Consider the following 25,168-nt stretch of genomic DNA (forward strand, 5'->3'; position numbering starts at 1 on the left):
TTCAACCAGTATCGTCTTTACTTACAGAATTTTCTTCTGGTAATTTACTTACGCCCCTTCCTCCTTCCCTTACACATATTATTATACGCTTTATAATTTCGTCAACCATTATCGTCCTACCATAAGTACAGCATAATTTCCTGATCAATTATTAGCATTATTTTTAGTACTCGTACTTAAGGTGTTCCCTTTCCCTTGCACATACTTCTATACACTCTGTCTTTTTATCATCTTCATTGCGCCATATTTACTGCATAATTCTACAGGTCGTTCATTACCATTTCCTTTATTATTTTTCAGCATTCGTCTCTCCCTTGTACATATAATGTATTTTTCATACTTTAGTCATTATCTTCCTCCTCGACCTACAGCATTTTCTCCTGGCCATTTATTACCATCCGTTCCAGCTTCATCATATCCCCGCGGTACAATAGGCCTCTCTCCTCACCTCTCCTCTCTGTATTCACCTCTCGCACCCCTATCCTGTAACCAACCTAGCCTCGCGTCAGCTAAGGTAACGTCCCTCCTACCCTCTCAGGCCCTATTCTTCTTCCTTTTTCCCAGATCCTTCCCTCTAACCCTCCTTCCAGCCTGACTTCCCTCACATCCCTCACGTCTCCTCGCATCTCACCCGCCGCACACCTACCCTGTACCCGGCCTAGTATTCTCGCAGTTAAAGTTGTGGCACTCTTACCCTCTCTGGCTCTATTCACCTTAATAGGGTGGCTACTAGGAAAAGAAGAGGCTTGACCGAGAGGGTATAGTGGGTAAAAAAAAACACACACACAGAGTTGTTCTTGTTGTTGCCCAATCCCAGTCTGTTTGGCCAAGCAGACCCGTCGACCACGGGTAAGCAACTTCCTCTTTGGGGCCATCCTTCAGGTGCAGTATTGTAGGGAACTGGCGCCTCCTTGCAGACAGCACCTCACCTGGGTGGAACCACCACGTGTGGCCTCCCCGTCCGCACAACTCTTCGCCTGCACCACTCACAGAGTACAATTGTATAGTGTAGCCTATATGAATTTGTTAGTGTGCTGGTTGAATTTTATATAGTTGCCTTATATCCTTACTCCCAACATAAATTATTTAGATGTGTGTGTGTGTGTGTGTGTGTGTGTGTGTGTGTGTGTGTGTGTGTGTGTGTGTTAGCCTTCTTTTCAGCCCTAGCATTCTTCAAGTCACACCCTCCCTCAAGCCCCTTTCCATCCCTTCCTCTAGCCTCTTTCCTCCCCCCTGTAGTCCCCCTCCCACTAGCCCCCGCTCCACCCCTGCCTCTAGCCCCCACTTCATCCATCCCTTCAGCCTCACCCCTCTCGTACTTAAAACACAGACCTCCATTTTAGGGTCTAGCCAGCATTACCTTAAGAGTTCTTGCTCTAATGGCCCTCATCCCTCACTTATTATGTTGACAAATTTAGGCTTCTCTGGGGCTACTTAGAAGAATATTTTAAGGGGTCAAGATATTTTTAAAGGCCGACGGTAAGCTGTACTCTCTACAGTGCGAGGTGGGGCGGGAAACCTCATCTCGCCCTTTGACAGTGTATTTCCCACAATACTCTGTCCATTTTAACTCGGCCAATGACTGCCACATCACCATCCTGAATGTTTGGCTGCAAAATGGCACTAATACTAGAACACGATGCTGGCGACGAAGAAGGGCTGCGGAAGGATATGAAGCCGTACTGGCTTATTCGGCCGTAGACCTATGGAAATTTGGCTGCAGAAGAATGGAAATCTGATCTGAGTTAATGTGGACAACCATTACTTCAATAGTACAATATCAACTCCCTTCCCTGTGATGTGGTCTTTTATTTTTTTTCCCCCCTCCATAAACACATACGACTTTACTCAGCCTACAAGAGCTGTTCGAACTGGAGGGGCAGATACCGCATTCACTAACCCCTTTACAACCAGAGGGCTTCTTGAGATGAATGAAACAATCTGATGTTGACAAGACGACAATGAAGAAGACGTCTTTGGAATGAAGAGATCAGTTCTTACAATGATGACGTCCTCTTCTGGTGTGTGTGTGTGTGTGTGTGTGTGTGTGTGTGTGTGTGTGTGTGTGTGTGTGTGTGTGTGTGTGTGTGTGTGTGTGTGTGTGTGTGTGTGTGTGTGTGTGTGTGTGATTTCTGACATTTTTTAAAGCTCTGAAAACTCGCGTCCTAACAAAATGGATTAGTGATGACTACGAGTACATCCCCTTCGGGTGGCAAGATATCTCCCAAACCGAATAAAATCGTTCAAAAATTGAAATAAAATTATGCGAAAGCGTCCAGAAGCTAAAGGATTTATAACAACGCCTTGCACACAACACAAGACAACAAGTTCCACAGAAAATAACTGTACATAAGCGCATTAAGCTAAGTGGATTCAAGTTTCAGATTTCGTGATTATTTTTATTCGTCTCATCAGGTTAACTTAGCCAGACGTACTCTTTATGGTGTTATTAAGCTGAAGGATATGCAGGTAGGAGGGACCTGTATCTCATATTCTGAAACTTTATGAAAAAATGGAAATGAAGTCGCTGGTAATAATAAGGTAAAACGAAATTAGACAATGAGAGAGAGAGAGAGAGAGTGTGTGTGTGTGTGTGTGTGTGTGTGTGTGTGTGTGTGTGTGTGTGTGTGTGTGTGTGTGTGTGTGTGTGTGTGTGTGTGTGTGTGTGTGTGTGTGTGTGTCTAATACTTATCCTGGAGCCTGGCAGTCAAGAGCTGGTCCCATATTAGACACTCCAGAACACTGAGAACAGTCTCATAACACCCCGGACCAAACCAGCGTACACCACACACAGCCCCTCTCCCCTCCTAACGCACACACACAGTTTAACGACTTGCATTCTTGGGCTCACAGGTCATTGTAATAGCACAGACATAATTATCATCATCTCCATTGTAAGCAGCAGCAGCGGCGCCAGCATCCTTACCTTATTTCCCTTTACTTCAGGAGCGCGAGATAAGCACAGCCATTAAAATATTATTGCTCTAATCCAATCTAGACGACAGAAAACCTTTTTTTTTTTCTTTCTTTTTTTTTCTTTTTGTCTACCAGGAAATTTTTGTTTACCAAGGAGTGGCGCTTCGTCTTATAACGGTGAACACTCTTAATTATGAGAGGTCTTTCTAGATTGTCTAAACTGTCTGGAGATAGCCAATATAAAATTAATATTATGTCTATTACGGAACTGCAGGGGTTAATGGAGATCATTAATCTATCCCCCTCACTCCGAAAGGTTCCTCTTTCGCAGAAGGAATTCATCGGGCGGCAGCCAAAGTATAACCCAATGGACGTCATCGTACTGAAGGGGTTAAATGACGCGTCACAACTATGTACCGAACTCACCGCTCAAACTTAATTCCTGCAAAAAACACGTGGGGGCGGCGCGGGTGTGCAGTCAGGCAGATCCTCCACCACGGCATCGACGCAACACACGCGGGGATTTTCACCTCTAGGGTCGCCTTAACCCATCATTGTAATGACGCCTTGTACACTTCATTCTTTCTCTCTCTGGGGTATGTTATCTTAAGCAGGAGGGATATTTTTGACTGACGGAGCAGGATAAAGCCTTCATTATTAACTTCCTCACAGACTCGCCTGGCTATAAAAAGACTGAAATTGGGCAGGTATAGACGTCCCTGGAGTGAAAATGTTAAGGTGAACATCGTGAAACTCGCACTCAGGGATCTAGGGCACAATGAAGGATGTTTTACTGCTAATTACACGTCGCTGATTAATAACCTCACCTCGCAACATGAGATGAATTTGTGCTTAACATGTCCGAAGGCTGTGCGTATGTTCTGATAATGCACGTGTTATTTTCTCTTAATGCAACGTTTGTTAACCTACTGAGAGAGAAACAGCTCATCTTCCCAATTTCGTCTGAAGAAAATTTACAGCTGGCAAAACGCAATGAAACCCCAGTCTCTACAAGAGCGTGTTTCAGATGAATCGACTTTTCCACCATGTATTCGTCAGACTCTGGGAAGATACTTATTTCTCTCTCTGTACCAGCTACGATTTGGGGGAACACCAGTATAGGTCCTAGGCAAGTTATTGGTTTTGGTGCCACGGATTCCACTTTGAGGTAATGTTTACTCTAGGGTATCCGGTGTTTGGCTGGGGTACCATCTGTGATAATCCTAAATTTATTATTATTATTATTATTATTATTATGATTATGATTATTATTATTTTTATTATTATTATTGTTGTTGTTGTTTTGTTGTTGTTGCTAATCAATTTAATTTTGAAAGAAATGCATATGGCAGGAAAACTTAACGTGTTTATGGCGCTGCGGGACCATGAACAATGATGTTGTGTTAATGTTACGATGTTGTGTGGGTGTTAGTGTTGCTTGGTTATACTACTCAGTTGCATGGGTGTTACATCATTGCGTCGATGCTTCAGTGTTGTATGGATGGTGTGTTTTTGTGTGGATTTTGCATTGTTCTGTGGGGGGGTTAAAGTGGTGCATAGGTGTTGCAGTGTGGGCGTTAGTGCTGTGTGAGTGTTGCAGTGTTGCGTGGGTGCTGCTGCTTGAACGTGCTGACTGATATATTCCCAAGTTGATATTTTTCGTCTGCTTGGACAGACTGGTTCTTGTGAATTTAATGAACGGGAAAGAACAGGCGCAAAATTTCCCTACATTACTAGCTCGCCTCAAATTTCGTTCAAGTGGGGATACTATCTTGAGTTGGGAAGCGTCTGAGGTTAGAAGGTTTTATAAGAGGTTTAGATCTGCCGTTTTATACTGACATAGTTGGTCTTACCCTCATCGTCCCTTGACACACTCAGACTTAAGCTGAATAAAATCGCTGGATTGGTATTAGGTGGAATAGAATAATAGTTTTGTTTTGCATAAGCTGGAACAGAATAATAGAGTTATTCCGACCACCAAGGAGTTAACATGCCAATTTTCTGCTTAGGTCACATCAAACTCTCTCTCTCTCTAATTAATCTGGTATATTTTCCTTAATGTTCTTATATATATACAGGATGTCCCGGGAGGAAAGGGCATAAGTTTGTGAAGTGACAGATGACAGAATTGAGTATAAAAATGAAATAGCAACATGGGTCCAAACCTCAGCCTTTACACTGCTACATATACTGAGGTCCTTACGGATGAAAATGGTCTCCCTTATAAATTCACCTCATATATCATCTGTAACTGTAGCTCAGTAGCGGTTAAGAACTGGACCAATGGTCGTACAGAATTTTTTACTCGGAATTCCCTCATCTGCTGTTTCCAAAAGTTATGACCTTATCTCCCGGGACATTTTGTTTTTATAAATAATATATATATATATATATATATATATATATATATATATATATATATATATATATATATATATATATATATATATATATATATATATATATATATATATATATATATATATATATATACTCGTATGTATACCCGAATATCTATGTATCTATATATGTATGTATCTATTTATCGATCTATCTGTATCTCTCTCTCTCTCTCTCTCTCTCTCTCTCTCTCTCTCTCTCTCTCTCTCTCTCTCTCTATATATATATATATATATATATATATATATGTATGTATCTGAATTCCACCGACAAACTTCGAGGATGGACTGGTTCAGTAAAACCATAAACACCGTATCCTGTGCAGCTTTATCTATAAATGCTTTATCAGTATGGAAGAGGTATTCTAACAATCGAAGCAGATTTAGCCTATACCAGACACAAAACATACTGGATGATCATCCGTATATTTGGCCATCTTCTATCCCACATCCTTCCCCCCCCCCTCCTCCCGTGCAGCATTTCTTTAAAGCCATGCTCAGCACAGTTGTTTTGGCCAATACTGAAATAAATATTTAGTGGTATACCATCGTCTCTGGATATTAAACCATGTTAACAACGTCATATGCATGATAACAATTACGCATGGGCCGAAGGTCGTTGCACTTACTGTTAGCTTCTTTTCCCTATGCATTATGTTCTACATCAATAATATCAGGTTCGTTAATCACTCGAAATGTCAAGCGTATCAAAGCTGCCATGTTGTCTTATGATCTCTTACCGATACCTTTATGTATCTTGATGACCCGAACGCTTCAGGAAGTGTGTGAACGTATATTGTCATAACATCTGTTAATCTATCAATTTTCAGCATGTGTGAACTGTGAATTTTTGCATCAGGTCACACAGCATGTCATGAATATACGAAAAAAAAAAAAAAAAAAAAAGCATATGATGGATACATACAATGACAAGATGGTAATGTTGGGAATGGGTGTGTAGGGAAATGGTGGGGTGCATGTAGGGCAGCTGGTGTCTCATGCTTGTGTGTCTGTGTGTGTGTTGGGAATCTGTAATTTCATACCCCAGAATACTACCCGCCAGTTGATTTACAACAGGGTACAGTACCTACTCGGTGCTAGGGAAACAAGGACATGCCCGGCTCGAGAATCGAGCTTAGTTCCTCCGTATGCAAAGATAGCTTGCTATCGCCACAGCACAAGTGCTCTCAGCATACAGCACGATGATGCAATTATTTTCATAAACAATTACCTGCAGAAAAATTGGCGCTTGTTTTTGGTCAGTTGGCTCGTATCTTCGACTTCTTCGTTTCTATGATATTCAAACTTATTCCCATGTGTGTAGGGAAGAGGTGTGTGTGTGTGTGTGTGTGTGTGTGTGTGTGTGTGTGTGTGTGTGTGTGTGTGTGTGTGTGTGTGTGTGTGTGTGTGTGTGTGTGTGTGTGTGTGTGTGTGTGTGTGTGTGTGTGTGTGTGTGTGTGTGTTTTCTAGTTCTGAAAGTTGCTACGGGGCCACTCCACGCATGATATCTTCAACGTATCTGCATAAGTGGCTATGATACCCAGATTATACCTCACCAATTACTGCTTCATTTAGCAGTATTTTGGGATGATGGCAACGGCAGTATTTATATACAAATTTGCAAAACTGCCTGCGCTACATTGATTGTAATATCTCTGAGTGGAAAAGCATTTCAGGATAGAACTGCAAGGTACTGAGCTTAGTTTTACCTAATCACTTGACCCTAAATTGGAGTCGATGGAGTTCGAAAACATATCTCCCCTGAAGATAAGAATACACGAAAGCGCTCGGGACACATATTGTGTGTGTGTGTGTGTGTGTGTGTGTGTGTGTTTTCTCCGACTAGCTTCAGCGCTATGAGTACGCTTCCTGCATAAATATGTGCTGATTGATTTTGTGCTTAACTTATGTATAATCACCGTATGTCTATTTCCTTTGGCGGTGTTATCTTCTCATCTGTTTCAGCGCCAAGATAACATCGCTTCTGATGTAACCGATATGCACAGAGAAAAAAAAATAAAATAAAAATGTTGCCGGCTTTCGTGGGCGCAGTGGAGAGGGCGACCACCCCCAGTATTTACACACCCCATTTGTTTACTTCCCTTGCTCTTTTTCCCTCCCTCTCTCGGCCCGTCACTTTCCGCGGCAAGAAATTATGACGAGAAAATCGACGGTAATGAGGAAGTGGCCGGCTGCTAACGAGGGTAATTGCTTTTCCTCCCCCCCGTGAACCCAGCCCTGGAACCTAATGAGCAGGAACAGGACCCACAGCGCTTCAGTGTGGGTTCTTCCGTAAGGTCGAGGGTTCAGTGTAATGTTATAGGAACCTCCATCCAAGAAGGGCGCGTTGGATGGTTCTGTCTTGTCTCCCATTTCAGCTGCAGTCGATCAATATAAGTTCGAGTTTGGAAAATTTGGTGTAGATTTTATTTTGTACTCTCTCTCTCTCTCTCTCTCTCTCTCTCTCTCTCTCTCTCGCTCAGCTTGATATACGGCGACAGCAGAAATATCCGCCGTGCAGGAGGGGCGGGCTCGTGTCTGAGGTCGACTTATATGAGACAGAAAAGAAGATCAAGTGATCCAGGTGTCCATTTTTGGAGGTAATTACTTTAGTGATTGGAGAGTTCTAACTCAACTCCTACCTCCTCTCTAAAATCTGTGTGTTCTCCATTCTCCATTTAAGAATCTATTCTTGGCTAGTGTCTGAGAGTACTGTAAATCATCTTGTTTCTAAAGTGTTGCAGCGAATTCCATCATATTTTAGTTTCTTTGTTATTTTTAAAGCTTGTCAGCAGAATAACTGTTATCTGTGATAGTGAACAGACAGTAATTTCCAAAAGTCTGGAAGAAAATGAACAAGGATATTACATTTTTCAGTGACCGTTGTCCATGCTTGTAACCAGAGTACCGCAGTCTGTGTGAAGAGCTATTCTTTGCAAGAGATTTTGTGTCCAGGGTAGAAGAGAGCGCCTTTTTGACAGACTGTACAGTTGAGAAGAGTAACAGCGAGCCAAAGCTCTTATGTAGTATTCTGAGCAGTTTGTAGGCCTCGCATGATAGCACAACTGTAACTCGAAAGTCATTGTCCACTGTCTTGTTATTTGCCATAATGAAGAATGCGACATATATGTTCATAGTAGCAGTATCGTGCAACACATCACACTCCTGTTTGTGTCTCTCATCTCTCCTTCTTTTTATTCCAAGCAGTTTATGACTGGTAACTGCTTATTTTCTTTTCAAATTAGTTTTGTCACGATTACTTATGCAGTGCGAGTGCCCTCATGTTTGCTGATTGAGTGATTACTACGCTGGTTTATGCGATTAAATTTAAATATGTTGGATAAGCATTATTCATCTAGCTAAAATGTACAGCGTGACTATAGGTGCCAAACAGTGATACAGACATCTCAAAATTGTACCACGAAAGAACTATTTTATCTTTCTGGCAGGATTTTACAGTTGGGCATAAAATGATTGTAACATCTCTTCCGCACTAAGAGCTGCATGCACGCACTTGAATCGAGGTGTACTGCTGGACTCGTGTTACGTTATTTTATTTTCATGTCAGCCATACTGTATTATCAGTTAACTCCATTTTCTTCTTGTGGTAACTTCTTTCCAGCGCTCTTCATTTCTGTGTGTTTTTTTATAAGTCTTCTCGTCTCCGCAAGTCTCTTGCCTGCAGTTGATTTGTTTACTTTCCAACCTTGGGAAAGGAGATGAAGGTCGCAGAAACTCTCTTCCTCCAATTTTAAACCAATAATGGTAAGATGCCTTAATGATCGTTGTGCAGTGGATAGGCATGAATTTTATTTTAACTAACCATAATTCTTCCTTGCTTCTCCATTCCAGCACCTCAGTTTGAAGTCCAGTAACATAGTTTTTTTTTTTTTTTTTTTTTTTTTCCCCACGTTTCTTACTCAGCTCATCGCCAACATAACACCGCCTACTATATACTATCTCTCATCACCCTTTTTCCTCTGTTCACCTATCTCTACCAAATCGGTACTCCCCCCTTTTTGTACCTTTTAACACATTCATTTCATTGCCCTTCGGGCAAATCATTCGTTTACTTCTCGTCAATCATTAATCTCCTCCGGCTACTGCCTTTAACATTACTTTTTTTTTCTTCTTTTTTTTCGATAACGGATACGGTGCGAAGATGTCTTTTTAATTATATCCTTACATACGGTGGACCATATTTACATTAGTAAAGATGCTTCATGGAAAAAGGGTTAGCCTATTGAAGATTGTTCCCAACCCCCTCCATAAAAGACGATATTCCACACCAAGAAAAGGCGTCTGTATGCAGCAATACCAAAGAGTAGAATTACCCCCTTATTCTGAAAGGGGTAAGTGGACCCTTTTCCTCTATTCTTCCATAATGAAGTTTTTATACATCCTACTGCATTTTATCCACTCCCTGTCCCACTCGTCATCTTCTCTTTTGCATTAATAACTCGGAGTTTTCTCTCTCCCTCTTCCCTTTCATACACTTCCCTCTCGTTCCAGTTTCTTTTCTTCTTTTACATTAGTTACTCGATCGTTTTTCTCTCTCTCCCTTCTCTTTCATACTTCTCTCTCCTTATTCGGGGTTATTCATTTTCTTTAACGTTAGTCACTCTCTGTCTGTCTGTCTGTCTGTTTCTCTCTCTCTCTCTCTCTCTCTCTCTCTCTCTCTCTCTCTCTCTCTCTTTCTTAAAACAGCTGAATAATGCAGTACCGTTTATGTGTCTGTTTCAGTGAAAGGATACAAATACCACAAATAATGTATATGAAATGCCGGGGAAAGGTCAAAGTTCTGGGTCACGGGGCACGGCTGCTCAGACAGCCTTGATCCAATTTGAACCAAACTTGGTGGACGGGCTAAGGGTCAGGCGCAAATGAAGCAATTCATTCCTGAGAATAATCGGTCGAAGGTCCTGGTCACAGAGTAAAGTCAAATGTTCAGCCCTCAGACAAATTCGTGGGCACGGGTGTTGCACTCTCAAAATGCTTCTTCTTATTTTCTTATATCATTTTCTAATACCGAAATTGGCTGTATGTTATCCTCGCGCTCTTTCCAATAATTTATCACACCACTTATTCTATAATTCATGGTTTTCCTCTTTTTTTTTTTTTTCTAAATCAAGGAGGGAGGCATTTGCTTGCTCCACTAATCTCAGTTTCGTAATGCAGCCATAGCCGTGGGTATAAACTGTCAACCTGCGTAATACTGTTCTATTTTCTCATTTCCAGAATTTCCCAGCTCCCTTGCTGCCTTCCCGTCCCCTCAAGTTCCTCTTTCCTTTCCTTTGCGCTCCTCGACTCCTTTCCCACAGGCTGCTTCTCCTTTCCCATTGATTATTTCTCTCTCTTCCCCAGTTTTCCCCTTACCGTCTTTATCTTCCGTGTCAATCTCGGTATCGTAGGGCGTGGTGAGTGGAAGAATGCAGTCTCTTGTGCTATCCCTTCTTAACACCTATAGTTTATATCTTTAGCGCAACTAATTTTCCCCTGCAGTTATTTTCATTTACTGCTGAATTTTTACTTACTTTATTCCTTCCTCCTTTTCTCTACTCAACTTTCTCTCCTTTCCCTAAATTCCAATCTCTTCCCAAGCTTTATCCATCTTCCAAGTTTTTCTACCTCTGCTCTCCTCAACCTCTCCCGTACTCAGCACAGTTTCCCCAGTCCTGTCTCCCTCTACCTTCCCTCCCGTCCTGCCCCCTTCTGTCCCCCGCCCGAGTCGTGAGGGAGATATTGATCTATATTAATCCTCGCCACCACCGACCGCGACACTAAACTAACGCGGCCCTCCCTTCACCCGACTCATGCTTTATCGCTCCCATTTCCACACTCACCTTCATTTCCAAGAGACTTTCAATTTTTTTCCCCCCACTTGAGAGCAGGAGGAGGTGGTGGGTCTTATCTATCGTCTTCCATCCTCTCCTCTCCTCTTATCGTGCTTTTCACTTCCCTCTCGTTTAATTCAGTCCTTTGTGAGTCTTCCTTTCATCCTGTTTTTCATAATTCCATTTTTCCATGCCTCACAAGTAACTGTTTTTAGTTCTTCTGTCTACAACACGCTTCATTTCTTCTCCAATCTCTCTTTTCCCTCCATTTATGTCTTTTCATTCATCCCCTCTGGTACCTCTTCCTTTCTCATCTCTTCTTTCTCCTCCTTCCCCCACTCACCCTCCCTCCTTTCCCTTATTTTTCTCCTTTCTCTTCTTCTTCTCTTTCCCCTAATCCCCTCTAATACTTTCTCTTCCCCACCTCCCCTGATAGCAAGGAAAGAGGAGTGTGGAGTGAGTGAGGGTCGGCAGGTCGGCTTGGGAATTCGGGTAAAAATGTGGCTGTGCTGAGAGCGTATGTTGAGGGCGAGAGTTAAGACTGAGCAGGGTGAAAGTGGTTAATTAAGGGAAATTTGTGGGGGTGTTTATTCTAATTTATATATATTGCGATAGTCTTTTCTTTTATATACTTTTAATGTCACAATAACGCAAGCAGTACATCCGTGGCTGATTTTAAAAGGTACTGGGCGATTATTTCTTTGACAAGGAAAGCGTCCGTCAGAGGAATGATGTAGTTTAGTATCAACCAGAGTTAAACTCATAATTGGTCTCAACCATTAGAAGTGTCAGTTATATGCGGTAAATGCAGCATGACACACATCCATATTTGATTTTACAAACACTATGATGCAAGTGTGAAAAATGGTGAAAAAAGAGAAAACAGTCTTTAATGAGAAACTAGTCAGTACAACACTGGAAGAAACAAGCATGACTGATCATTTATGATCACCCTGGCACAACTTACCTTTATCTTATTTCTGATTCTCCGAGCAGTCCCTATTTAAAGACAGGGCTCTCGTGCCATTCTGAATTTCTTGTGAATTTCCATCAGCCTGATTTCCAAAACACTTTTCCCCAACGCATCAGCTTCACTATACCGCTTTCAGCACCATACTCTGTCTACTCCACCATACAAATACTACACTGTCCACACCTCACCTACCACACCTGACACTTATCACACCTGACACCAAATCTGCACGACTTGACAGTACCACACCAATAATTACCCCACCTGACACCACACCGACCACACCTGGCACTTACCATACCTGTCACGCCTGACAGTACCCCACCTGACACTTACAACTCCTACCACACCTGACCCTTACTATAGTTGCCACTGATCACATCTGTCATTCATAGTACCTAACAATTTCCACTTGCGCTTACCACAACTGATACAACCAAACGTGCCACAACTGAAACTTACAACACATTACACTTAATTCAGTTGCTATTACGGACATTGCACGCCACACACTTACCACATCTTCCACACCTGACACTTATCACACCTACAGTTACTACACCTGGTACTTACCACATCTGACACCAATCACACCTGCCACACCTAGCACATATTACACCATATTCTTGTTACACCTTGCACTTACCAAACCTACCAAACCTGACAGTTACCGCACCTGACACTTATCATACCTGAAACTTACGACACCTGATACCACACACGACCCTTAGCACACCTACCACACCTGCCACTTGTTACCCCTGACATTTACCACAGATGACACCTCACCAGCCACCCGACACTTACCTTACCTGACACTTGCCACACCTACCATACCTGACACTTGCCGCACCTGACACCACACCTGACACTTACCACTTTGAACACATACCACACCTGGCACTCACTTGACCTAACACACCCTCATCCACTCTCGTCTCACGTTCTACGCGCTCCTTCCCCATCCCATACTGACCGCACCCTGTTTACCCACTTGCCTCATATCACTTTGCTGAGAGCCACACTACTTGCTCTTTGCCTAGTCATCGTCAGCTCGCACAGTCGGTTCGTGTCTATGTGGGACAATGCTTGACCTGTTTATAACTCTGCAAACTGATGTACATTCTTAACCCTTTCACTGTTCACTAAAAAAAATTAGCTAGGTATCGAAGAAGAGGTAAATCGTCTGTAACGTAGTTACTTAACTTTTTTTTTTTTTTTTACTCAATAAGCAGCAACGGTATTACAAGTATTCACTAACTGAGCTCTACACTGACGCTTAAAATAATCATTCCGCTTAGAAACACACACAAAATTTTTCACGAACTCTTCGTTCTGCGACAGTCCATATTCATTCCGTGCTTTAAACTAAAGCAGTTAAGTCAAACAAGCTTGAAGAAATGGATTTAGAACGTTACATATCAATTGGTACAACATTCTTCTCTCAGTGACTCGTATTTCACTCCTCCCTACTGGTCTGCTACTGGTCTGCCCAGTTTTCTTTTTCATTTTTTTTTTTTTTCCAGACTGACCTTGGTCAGTCCCCTGGGGGTAGGGGGGTTTTCAAGAATACTCCCCCAGTATCCCTGCTTGTCGTAAAAGGCGACTAAAAGGGTTGGCGGAGGGTTAGTGCCCCTCCCCGGAAAACAACTAACTAAAAAAACAAACAAGAAGCCTCGGACAAGGAATGACCAAACGTTGACGACCCAGGACCGGACAAAGGACTTGGTAATGTGTACATGGAATGTAAGAGGAGCGAATGATGAGGTGAAAGAGAGAGAGATTGTCCAGGTGCTTGAGAATGCGAAAGTGGATGTATGTGGAATAACTGAAACAAAATGGAGAGGAGAAAGTGTGAGAGAATGGGAGTATGGATGGGGTATATGTGCAGGAGTAGATGAGAATGAGAGGGCAAAGGAAGGAGTGTGTATAGTTGTGAGTAAAAGATGGAAGAAGAGCATAAGACAGTATGGATCAGTTGGGTCAAGGATTGTGTGGGTAAAGTTGAAAGTTGGAATACAAATGTGGGCGATTGTGTGTGTGTATGCGCCAACGCAAGATCGTGCTAGAAGAGTGAGAGAAGAGTTCTGGACAAATGTGGAAGTGTGCATGGAAAAGTTTGGAAGGAGTGAGAGAGTGTTATTGATTGGTGATATGAATGGTAAAGTTGGTAATGTGAAGGTGGATGGAATAGTTGGTGAGTGGGGTGTGCCTGCTGAGATAGATGAGAATGGGAGTGCGCTAGTGGACATTTGTGCTGGGAGGGGGTTGGTAATAGCCAATACCCTCTTCAGGCATAAAATGATCCACAGGTATACATGGCGAGTGATGAGAAGGGTGGGTGGTGAACTGAATGAAAGGAAGGCAATGATTGATTATGTGTGTGTGGATGAAAGGATGCGAAGATGTGTAAAGGATGCAAGAGTGTATAGAGGTTGGGGGAGTGGACTTTCTGACCACTACTTGGTGGTGGCCAGAATTAGGTTGCAAGTAAGATGGAGGAATAGAAGAAGGGAAAGACGAGAGGAAGGAGTAGTTGCAAGGAGAGTGGAAAGGTTACAAGAGGATGAGAAAAAGGCAGAGTATAAGAGAGAAGTGGAGGAACGATTGGGCAAATATGAATTGGAGCAGATGGGAGACGTGGAAGGTGTGTGTAAGATATTTACAGAAGAAATATGTGCAGCATGTGATGTGGTGTGTGGAAGGAAGAGAAGACGGAGGGGGTGCGAGGAACAGCGTGGTGGACTGAAGAGGTGAAACAGGCTGTGGCACAAAAGAAGAAAGCATACAATGAATGGATGAGAAATAGGGGCGTGGAAGAAGTTGAGAGGCGGAAGAGAGAGTTATATGTGGAAAGGAAGAGAGAGGTGAAAAGATTAGTAAGAGAGAGTAAGAAGAGAGTGGATGAGGAATTTGGAAGGAATTTGAGTGTAAAGTGGAGGGACTGTAAGAAAATGTTCTGGAGAGAAGTGAAAAGAGTAAGACAGGGTGGAAGTGAAGTTAGCAGGGGAGTGAAAGTTAAAAATGGTAGATTACTAGTGGAGAAGGGAGAAAAAGTGAGCAGATGGAGAGAACACTTTAAGGAATTGTTGAACGTGGAGGATGGAAGTAATGCGAGTATAAGTGGCTGGGGAATGGCTGGGAGAAGGAGGGAGGTGAGAAGACAGGAAGAAATCAGTAGGATGGAAGTTGTGGAAGCAATGAAGAAAGTTAAATCGGGGAAAGCCCCAGGAATTGATGGAGTGTGTGGTGAAATGCTGAAGCATGGGGGAGAGATAGTAGTAGAATGGATGTGGAAGATGTGCAGATTGGCCTGGGAGGAAGGTAGAGTCCCGGAGGATTGGAAGTCAGGTATAATTATTCCCTTGTACAAAGGAAAAGGGGAAAAAGAAGTGTGTGGTAATCATAGGGGCATTTGTCTTCTTAGTATAATAGGAAAAGTGTATGGTAGGTTACTTATAGACAGAGTTAGAGAAAGAACAGAGAAATTAGTTGGAGAAGAACAGGGAGGCTTTAGGAAGGGAAGAGGTTGTGTAGATCAGATATTCATTCTTAGATCTTTAGTGGAAAAGTTTCTAGAGAAGGGAAAGAAGTTGTATGCGGCTTTCATGGATTTGGAGAAAGCATATGACAGGGTGGATAGACAAGGATTGTGGAAAGTGTTAAGAATATATGGAGTAGATGGGAAGTTGTTGAATGCTGTGAAGAGTATGTACGATGGTGCGAAGGCTGCAGTGCGTGTGGATGGTGAACTAAGTGAATTTTTCTCTGTGAAAGTTGGTTTGAAACAGGGATGTGTCATGTCTCCATGGTTGTTCAATCTGTACATGGATGGGGTAATAAAAGAGGTACAAGGTAGGGTAGTGGATGTTGGAGTGGCCCTGGTGAGAGAGGATAGTGTTTGGAAACTCCCTGTACTGTTGTTTGCAGATGATACTGTGTTGTTGAGTGAAGACGAAGGGGAGCTGCAAGGCTTGGTGGATGAGTTTGAGAGAGTGTGTAAGAAACGGAACCTAAAGGTGAATGTAGGGAAGAGTAAAGTGATGGTCTTTGAGAGAGGTGAAGTCAGTGAATGTACAGCGAGGTTGGATGGTGAGGAATTGGAAAATGTGAGTACGTTTAAGTATTTGGGTAGTGTGATGAGTAAGGATGGAGGTTTGGAGGGTGAAGTGCTTGAAAGGGTACAGCAGGGAAGAAAGGTTGCTGGTTCCTTAAAAGCAGTGATAAGAAACAGGGAAGTGAGCATGGAAGTAAAAAAGTTACTACATGACAGTATTGTGATACCAACTCTAACGTACGGAAGTGAAGCTTGGACATTGTTGGAAGGACACAAGTCAAGAGTGAGAGCAGTGGAAATGAGTTATTTAAGAGGAGCCTGTGGAGTCACGTGGAGAGACAGGCTGACGAATGAGGATATAAAGGAGCGTTGTGGTGTGGATGTGGATGTGATAGGAAGCGTTGTGAGGAACACACTGAGGTGGTTTGGCCACGTGGAGAGGATGGAGGGTGAAAGATTGACGAAGAGAGTGTATGTGAGTGAGGTGGAGGGTGGAAGAGGGAGGGGGAGACCGAGGATGAGATGGAGGGATGGGGTGGAGAGGTATATGAGAGAGGGGGGGGTGAGTTGGGAGCAGGGCAGTGAAATGGCGGGGGACAGGGCGACTTGGAGGCGATTTGTTTGTGGCCACCCCAAACGGGATTGAGGCGTCTGGCAATAGATAGATAGATAGATAGACCTTGGTCGAGGGTGTGAAGGGTTTGATTCAGTGTTAGAGTAGGCATGAGGAAGGGAGTGTGGTAGGACAGTATAACAGGACGTGAGGCAAATTATATCTCAGAACCGGAGTCAAATCTTGGGGTGTCCTGCACTGAATTTGTTGTCATCAGTAATAGAGAGAAATGGATGTAAGAAAAAAAAAAAAGGAATATTATGAAAAATGCGATGTTTTATACAACCCTCGCATAAGGTCACACAATCCAGAGAATTTAATCGCTCCGAGAATATTACGTACCTACATCCCGTAATATTACCAGGGATATTACATACGAATAGCTGGGAGAAAATGAGATGCAAAAGGAGATGTAGGGAACAGTAGGATGGACCCATGAAGGGCACTGAAGAAAGTGAAAATTGGAAAACCACCAGGAACTGATAGAGTAAGTGCCGAATGAAGAATCAAGGAAGATAGTATGTGACTGGATGGATGTGAATAAAATGCGGAAATTGTCCTGGGGGATTGGTAGAGCCCCAGTGGGGAGAAAGTCACATACAATACTTCCCTTGTCTTTGTAGGATCATAGAGAGACGCTGGTACGTTTGGGTGTAGCCTACTATGTGCGACTGCTTACTGAGACTAAGTCGATACTCACTACCTGTATAATACGTAGACAACGACTTTTAAATATATATGTTCTAGTTTACCTAGCTAAGTTTTAATTATAGCATCATCTAGCATATTTTGGTTGGATGGAATCACAGATGACGCATACCCTGCTTATAGAAGACGTCCACAGGGCATAACACATGTTGGAGCATTGCACAGCACATGCCACTCTAACACATGAGACACAACATCAGCGGTGCAAGGAACCTATGGGACAACCCCATAGGGTTTGTTTCTAACTTGCGGTCAACGGATTTGCTTGATCAGACGGACCGAGACTGTGCAACACCAACAAGAACCAGAACAACATCAGCAACTCTAACTGTATGGGCACATGGCATATCTCCCCGAGGCTGCTCCTTCTTACGGCATGCTGAGATAACCCAGAATAGAGAAGACCAAAGGGACTATTGTAAAACTCAATTCATGACAGGAGCAAATCGACCATTCTTGTCGAGGGTTACTTGGGACGGGAAGAGCTGCTGTCTAGAGACTTGCAGGGAGGATCCCTCGTGGGAGGAATCGAAGGCTGAGTGAAGCTATGCGATGCTTGTACTTCACTGGTTCCCAGCTTTTTTTTCTGGACCCCACTTTCGGGAAGAAAATTTACTTAACGTCGCACCGAAATGTTTATTGATAAAAAATTCTTTAAAAACAAGAGACCAACTCCATGTTGTACCTTATTTATAACACAGAACACAAGTATTTTATAATATGATCACGAGACATCCAGAAAGTATAAAACTGTGCATCAACTTAAAACATGGCTCTTGATTCAAGGAAAACTGTGACCTAGTTTTTGTGCAGTAATCTCATTTATATTAGATCTAACTTGAGGTAAATACACTCTCATCTCTTCGTCACTGCAAATAAGTTTTCTATTTTCTGGTCTTTGATATCTGTCAGAGTTGAAAATCCCTATTCACAAAAATACGTCGTGGAGAAATGTAGAAGAATGGATAATGCTCTTGACGAGATGCTCGGCTACTGTTTCTGGTTGTATATCCAAAAAAGGTCCAGCAGCAAACTCCCGTCTTTCAATACCTCCGCCATGGAGGTTATGTTTTTGCCCGCGTTTATTTGTTTGTTTGTTTGTTTGCCTGTCTGTTACCAGGATTATTCAAAAAGTTATGAATAGATTTTGCTGAAAATTTTTGGAGGGGTAGGGTATGGCCCATGAAACAGTCCAACAGATTTTGGTTGTGATCAGGATTATTATTCTCATCCAGGAATTTTTTGGGATTGTTTGTCGGCACGGTATCTCCAAAACTTCTTCATGAATATCAATGAAATTTTGTTGAATGGTTGGCCGTGAGCCAAGAAAGAATTTGTTGAATTTGGGGGCAGATCCGGATCCTGCAATGGCATTGACATAGGTATGCGCTCTCTGTGTGCTTTCTAGTTTTCAAGGTGTAATCACTCAAAGTGAATGCCATTTTCTCCTCCTCCTCTAATGTCAGATCTGAATAGTTGGAATTCGCAAAGGGATCTCTAACCCAGTCAAATTTTTCTCTAGACAGCGATGGTAAGTACTGATCAGTCATTTCTACCAGTGTTGCAAGATGTACCTGTATAAGGCCGTACAACTGTTCGTTTTAAAACATTATACCAATGGGAAAACTTCCAGATCATGTTGCCGCACTTCTCTGAGATAGAAATGAAGCTTTTTCTTCATGCAGTTAGTATGTCTGGCGTCGTGACGATGTTGCCAAGCAAAAATAACACTCTGATATTTAACACTGTATTTAGTACAGAGGAAGATTACTCTTTTAGACTATCTAATAATCAAATCACTAATTCTCACTTAATTCAATCAATTTTACACTCCTCTGATAATAATAACTGAAACTGTTCGTGCATTAATCGTAAAAAACTCTGACTTAATAAGCTCGTCACTTCCTTTCTAATTCAGTTCGAAAAAGAGAGAGAGAGAGAGGCAATATTTATATATATATATATATATATATATATACAGTATATATGAAATGCATAGACATTTTTTGAAAAGATTCGCAAATTCTCTTTGCATAAAGCATAAACACATTTTAAATATATATCTATAATTTCCATTGTTTTTAACTTCTTATAAGTATTAAAATCTGTTTAATATAAATTAATTATATACCCGAATAAAAAAGGAAACTTCTGGCAGAGTACCGGTGCAAGGGTTTCTATACATATATTTACCATAGTATATTACATGTAACGACATACACAGCATGATCACAACTATTAATGAAGAACAAATATTATTATCATGAAGCATATACCATTCCCAAATTTACTTTCTTTACTACAGTGACTGACAACTGAGAACTTACTTCTCCGCTGAAGAGAAAGAAAATTCACTCTCATAAAATGAACATTACAGCGTTTGACAGTTCAGTCTCTCTCTCTCTTAATCCAGCATAACAATAGTTCTTAAAACTAATTGTCTGAGTCCTTATCTCTTGTTGTACTACTGTGATATACTACGTTATCTCCTTTGCTTCCCACGAGAGAGAGAGAGAGAGAGAGAGAGAGAGAGAGAGAGAGAGAGAGAGAGAGAGAGAGAGAGAGAGAGAGAGCACATAATGAGTTCAGAAGCAGCACCAACTGTTACCAGTACCATAAAAACGGCATTTCAGGTTAGAAGGATGATGACCTACCTGACAAGTCCCCGGCCGTGCGTGTGAGCTGAGCAGGTGGGCGAGAGTGGCTGCTGAGTCCCTGAAAAATACAGAGAAATGAATTCACAAAGGATTTTCAACCAATACTTATGTTTACTGTTGTAGGACGAACAAGATATATGGAGAATTTCTTCACCCTTCTCCCTTTGTCTTTGCATTAAAAAAAATACTCACGGCAATTTTCCTCTCGTAAACAAGATTTATTTTTGTAGAACGCCGGAGCCACTGGAAGATCAATTATTTTCCTATTTCCACGACAATCCAGAAAAAAAAAAAGTTATAGCTACGAGAGGGGATCTTCGCAAACGTATTGGTGATTCGTAACTCCCGTGTGTCAACACTTAATCCCTATAGTACCATGACGTATACATAATCTTATTCTTGATGCGACCATACGATTTCATTCATGCTGGATAATCGTAGTAAAGAAGATACAAATAGATGACTCTGTGTAATCCATCCACTTTGAAATAACTATTCTAATTTAATGGTCTGGATATATGAATGGTAAACTGGAAGATAGTTTATGCCTTATGGGATTTCAGGGGTTTCCTCAAATATTTGATATGACTGCTTTCACACCTTAAATACCTCGTTGATATGGACGCACACATGTATTTTAAAGTTAATGACTTGATATTTTCCTTAGCTACGGAAACTGCTAGGATCCTGAGAATGCGAAACTATCTTACAATAAATACAATTAACACTTTCGCTAGTACTGTATACTGATACCCTAAAGTATCTGACGGAAACTTAGACTGGACGATTTATTCATTTTGACGGAAGGATAAAATCCATAATTTTCCCCCTCTCTCTTTCTCTCTCTCTCTCTGTATATATATATATATATATATATATATATATATATATATATATATATATATATATATATTTATATATATATTTATATATATATATATATATATATATATATATATATATATATATATATATATATATATATATATATATATATATATATATCAATAAGGTTAAGGGCCACTAGGCAGAATAGTTGGGAAAAAAATCCCACAAGACATATGAACTTATATCAGTTTGGAAATTTAATTCAAGCTTTTGAGAACATGACAACATAAAAAACAATTGTAATAAAGTCCAAACCTCGTCTAAACATTGACTTAAAACAAGGAGGTTAATTACCGTATTTCACCAAGACGCATTTTTTCTTTTCAAATGAGTCTAAAGCGAGTGTGACCATCATTTGCTGCAATACAGGTTATTCTACATACTGGCGACGCATGGGCTGGATGTCAGTGCAAACAGTCGCTTGGGGAATGGCAGCCCACTCCTGCTGAAGAAACTGTACCAGCTGCTGTTGGTTAGCAAGGGCAGGATGGCGGTTTCTGACTGCTCGACCCGACGCATCCCATATGTTCACTGGGGGACAAATTAGAAGGGTTTGCTGTCCATGGCACTCTGACGATCTGATACAATTGCAGGTAACTGATGACGATACCAACACGAAGGGGATGTGCACTGTCGTTTTGAAAGACTGGACCAGACCAATTATTTTAATGCAGGGAGCGCAATGGAGCTAAAGATCTCATGCCAGTGTTGTGCTCTCAGGTTCCCATTGATGTGGAGGAGAGGAGTTCGGTGATGAAAGCTGATGCCTTCCCAAATCAGTAGAGAGCCCCTTCCGTAGCAGTCACGTTTACTGAAAGTGGCATCAGTGAATTGCTTACCAGATGGCCGTCAAAACCATGCATTGCCATCACTGAAGCTTATTTAGAAGCGAAACTCATTCGTAAAGTGGACCTGGGACCATCGATGTAACATCCACCTCTCGTATTGTCTGCACCAGTTCGTGCAAGTCACCCTGGGGCGTTGAAGAGGATTCCTCACAGCTGGTCTCCGTGATGCAAGGTTTACTGCATGCAGGCAGTTGCAAATGACTTGGTCGCTGATATTAGTGTCTGCAGCTGCTTTCAGTTGTCCTCTCAAAGAGCTGGCAGTGAAATTTCTATAACGCAGAGCTCGCATAACGATGAATCAGTCTTGCTTTCTTTTGGCTGACCTACATATTAAAGTGCGGTGCCGTTCTCCAAACTTCCCAGTGACTTGGGCACGCTTCGTCGGTCTCTTTATGACCCAGTGCGCAAAGTCTTTTTGCCACTTCTCTCATCAAAATTCACTCCTGGATCCATGCTTGACCTCTACCTGCGTCACCGAGTCCGCGTCTTGGGGGCAGGGTTGTTTGATGGCCTGCGTACGAGCTTCGTAGCTCCTTCGTATTCGCTAAAGATGAACAAAGCCTTACGAACAATATCCAGCACTAACACGACTTTTACTTGATTCACAACATTCTCTCCTTTCACGCTCTCCTGACCAATCTGCCATGAAAAACAGGTAGCCTTTCGTGAATGATGCGTTACACATGAGTCGCTGTGCAATTGCTGACCAGAACAGTTTCGGTTCCGGCTTCAAGGTTTATCTAGCGATTATGCAGAAACTCACCAACGCTGTTTAGTTTATATTACCTTATCTCATTCGGCCTTGGAAAAAGTCTTAGGTATATATATATATATATATATATATATATTGTTACATAGCCTATGATTTCATCATCCTTTGTGTAATTCTAACGTACAGCATGCTGCATGTTTGATCACGAGCGTATTCTACCTCACTCCCCCCCCCCTCCTCCCTTATAGTAGACTAAGTCGCTCTTTTTGTTGTTCAGAGCAGGATTGTCAACTCTTTGTCCCCTATAGCTTCATTTGCGCGTCCTTCTTACAAGTTGTATCAATCTCTGCTGGCCCCTATATAATGAGCTCAGTCTCTACATCATTGCCACTTAGATCTACTCCTCATTTTGCTCACATCTCTGTCCTCCCCTGTACAGTTGTTATTATTGTGAGTGTTCAGGAAGTCTCCAACCATCTAGCAGCTGTGTGTAATTTGAGTATAACTGTTGTTGCATTTTTTCTTGTACTGTGTAGCATAAGGTTAATTCTTAGGCCTAGAAAGGTTTTTGTAATTCACGTAAAGTTCTTATTGCCAGCCATCATTAATATTATTTTGTACCTGTAATAATTTATCTTGCATTCACTGAGCATTACCCAGTGTATTTTCATTTTATCAGGGCTGACTTAGATAAATTTACTCTTGCTAATTTCGTGTTAATACAGGCTATTGCAGTTAACCATATATTTAACCTGTTTTTTACCATTACATTATCCTTATGAGTCCTGAATGTTTTGTTGTTAGTTTGAGCATTAAACTTTAACTTGTAATTTTACCTAACTCTTTTGTTTTAAACCTGGAACTTTGCGGGACAGTTTTCTCTGTTCCGTAACATAATTTGGCGACCTCATATCAGGATATTCAGGATATTATCATAAGGATATTGCTTAATATTTTGTGACTGTGATTTATTCATGATGTCTACTATTACTACGCTTGATGAAGCCAAAGATTTTTTGTCAAATGAGCAGTGTGTGATGTAGAAAACAGAACAAAGAATGAACTTTAGCTTGTTGCTCAACAATTGGGAATTGCTGTTCGCTCTCATCATTCTAAAGATCAAATTGTTGACATGATTAATAAAAGTTTGTTTAATGTAACTCCTCCAAATGAGCAAACGCAGATTGAATTAGCTAAGTTACAGCTAGCCCTGCAGGAGGCTCGTGTTAAGGAGGCTGAATTTCAAGCACGTGCTAAGGAGGCTGAGTCTCAGGCTAAGGAGGCGAAGTCTCATGCTAAGGAGGCTGAGTCTCAGGCTCGTGCTAAGGAGGCTGAGGCACAAGTTGAAATTGCTAGGATTCAGGCAGACCACGAGTATCGCATGAAACAAGGTGGAACTGGATCATCTAGTTCTGATGATTTTGATGTGGCTAAAATGTTAAACTTGTCCCTCCTTTTAATGAATCTGATTTAACAAAGTATTTTCAGTTGTTTGAGAGGGTAGCTACAGGTTTTAATTGGCCCAAAAAGTATTGGCCAGTACTCCTTCAAACTGTTCTCACCGGTAAAGCTCAAGTAACTTATGCATCTTTGCCTCAGGATCTATCTATCTATCTATCTATTGCCAGACGCCTCAATCCCGTTTGGGGTGGCCACAAACAAATCGCCTCCAAGTCGCCCTGTCCCCCGCCATTTCACTCCCCTGCTCCCAACTCACACCCCCCTCTCTCATATACCTCTCCACCCCATCTCTCCATCTCATCCTCGGCCTCCCCCTCCCTCTTTCCCCCTCCACCTCACTCACATACACTCTCTTCGTCAGTCTTTGACCCTCCATCCTCTCCACATGGCCAAACCACCTCAGTGTATTCCTCATAACGCTTCCTATCACATCCACATCAACACCACAACGGTCCTTTATATCCTCATTCGTCAGCCTGTCTCTCCATGTGGCTCCACAGGCTCCTCTTAAATAACTCATTTCCACTGCTCTCACTCTTGACTTGTGTCCTTCCAACAATGTCCTAGCTTCACTTCCATACGTTAGAGTTGGTATCACAATACTGTCATGTAGTAACTTTTTCACTTCCATGCTCACTTCCCTGTTTCTTATCACTACTTTCAAAGAACCAGCAACCTTTCTTCCCTGCTGTACCCTTTCAAGCACTTCACCTTCCAAACCTCCATCCTTACTCATCACACTACCCAAGTACTTAAACGTACTCACATTTTCCAATTCCTCACCATCCAACCTCGCTGTACATTCACTGACTTCACCTCTCTCAAAGACCATCACTTTACTCTTCCCTACATTCACCTTTAGATTCCGTTTCTTACACACTCTCTCAAACTCATCCACCAAGCCTTGCAGCTCCCCTTCGTCTTCACTCAACAACACGGTATCATCTGCAAACAACAGTACAGGGAGTTTCCAAACACTATCCTCTCTCACCAGGGCCACTCCAACATCCACTACCCTACCTTGTACCTCTTTTATTACCCCATCCATGTACAGATTGAACAACCATGGAGACATGACACATCCCTGTTTCAAACCAACTTT

At 41.9% G+C, this 25,168-nt stretch overlaps 1 protein-coding gene across 1 annotated transcript in view; it reads left to right on the forward strand.

Moving 5' to 3' along the window:
- Nucleotides 1–22,344: 22,344 nt before the first annotated feature.
- LOC145411406 (macrophage mannose receptor 1-like) overlaps nt 22,345–25,168 on the forward strand; it is a 49,115-nt gene continuing 46,291 nt past the window's right edge. The window contains exon 1 of the mRNA XM_080281447.1: nt 22,345–22,408. Coding sequence (XP_080137573.1) covers nt 22,345–22,408 — 64 coding nt within the window. The remainder of the gene's footprint in view (nt 22,409–25,168) is intronic.

This window comes from Coenobita brevimanus, chromosome 89 (genome assembly GCF_032717465.1).
Source record: "Coenobita brevimanus isolate Jiangsu-jjx chromosome 89, ASM3271746v2, whole genome shotgun sequence".
Taxonomy (NCBI): Eukaryota; Metazoa; Arthropoda; class Malacostraca; order Decapoda; family Coenobitidae; genus Coenobita; species Coenobita brevimanus.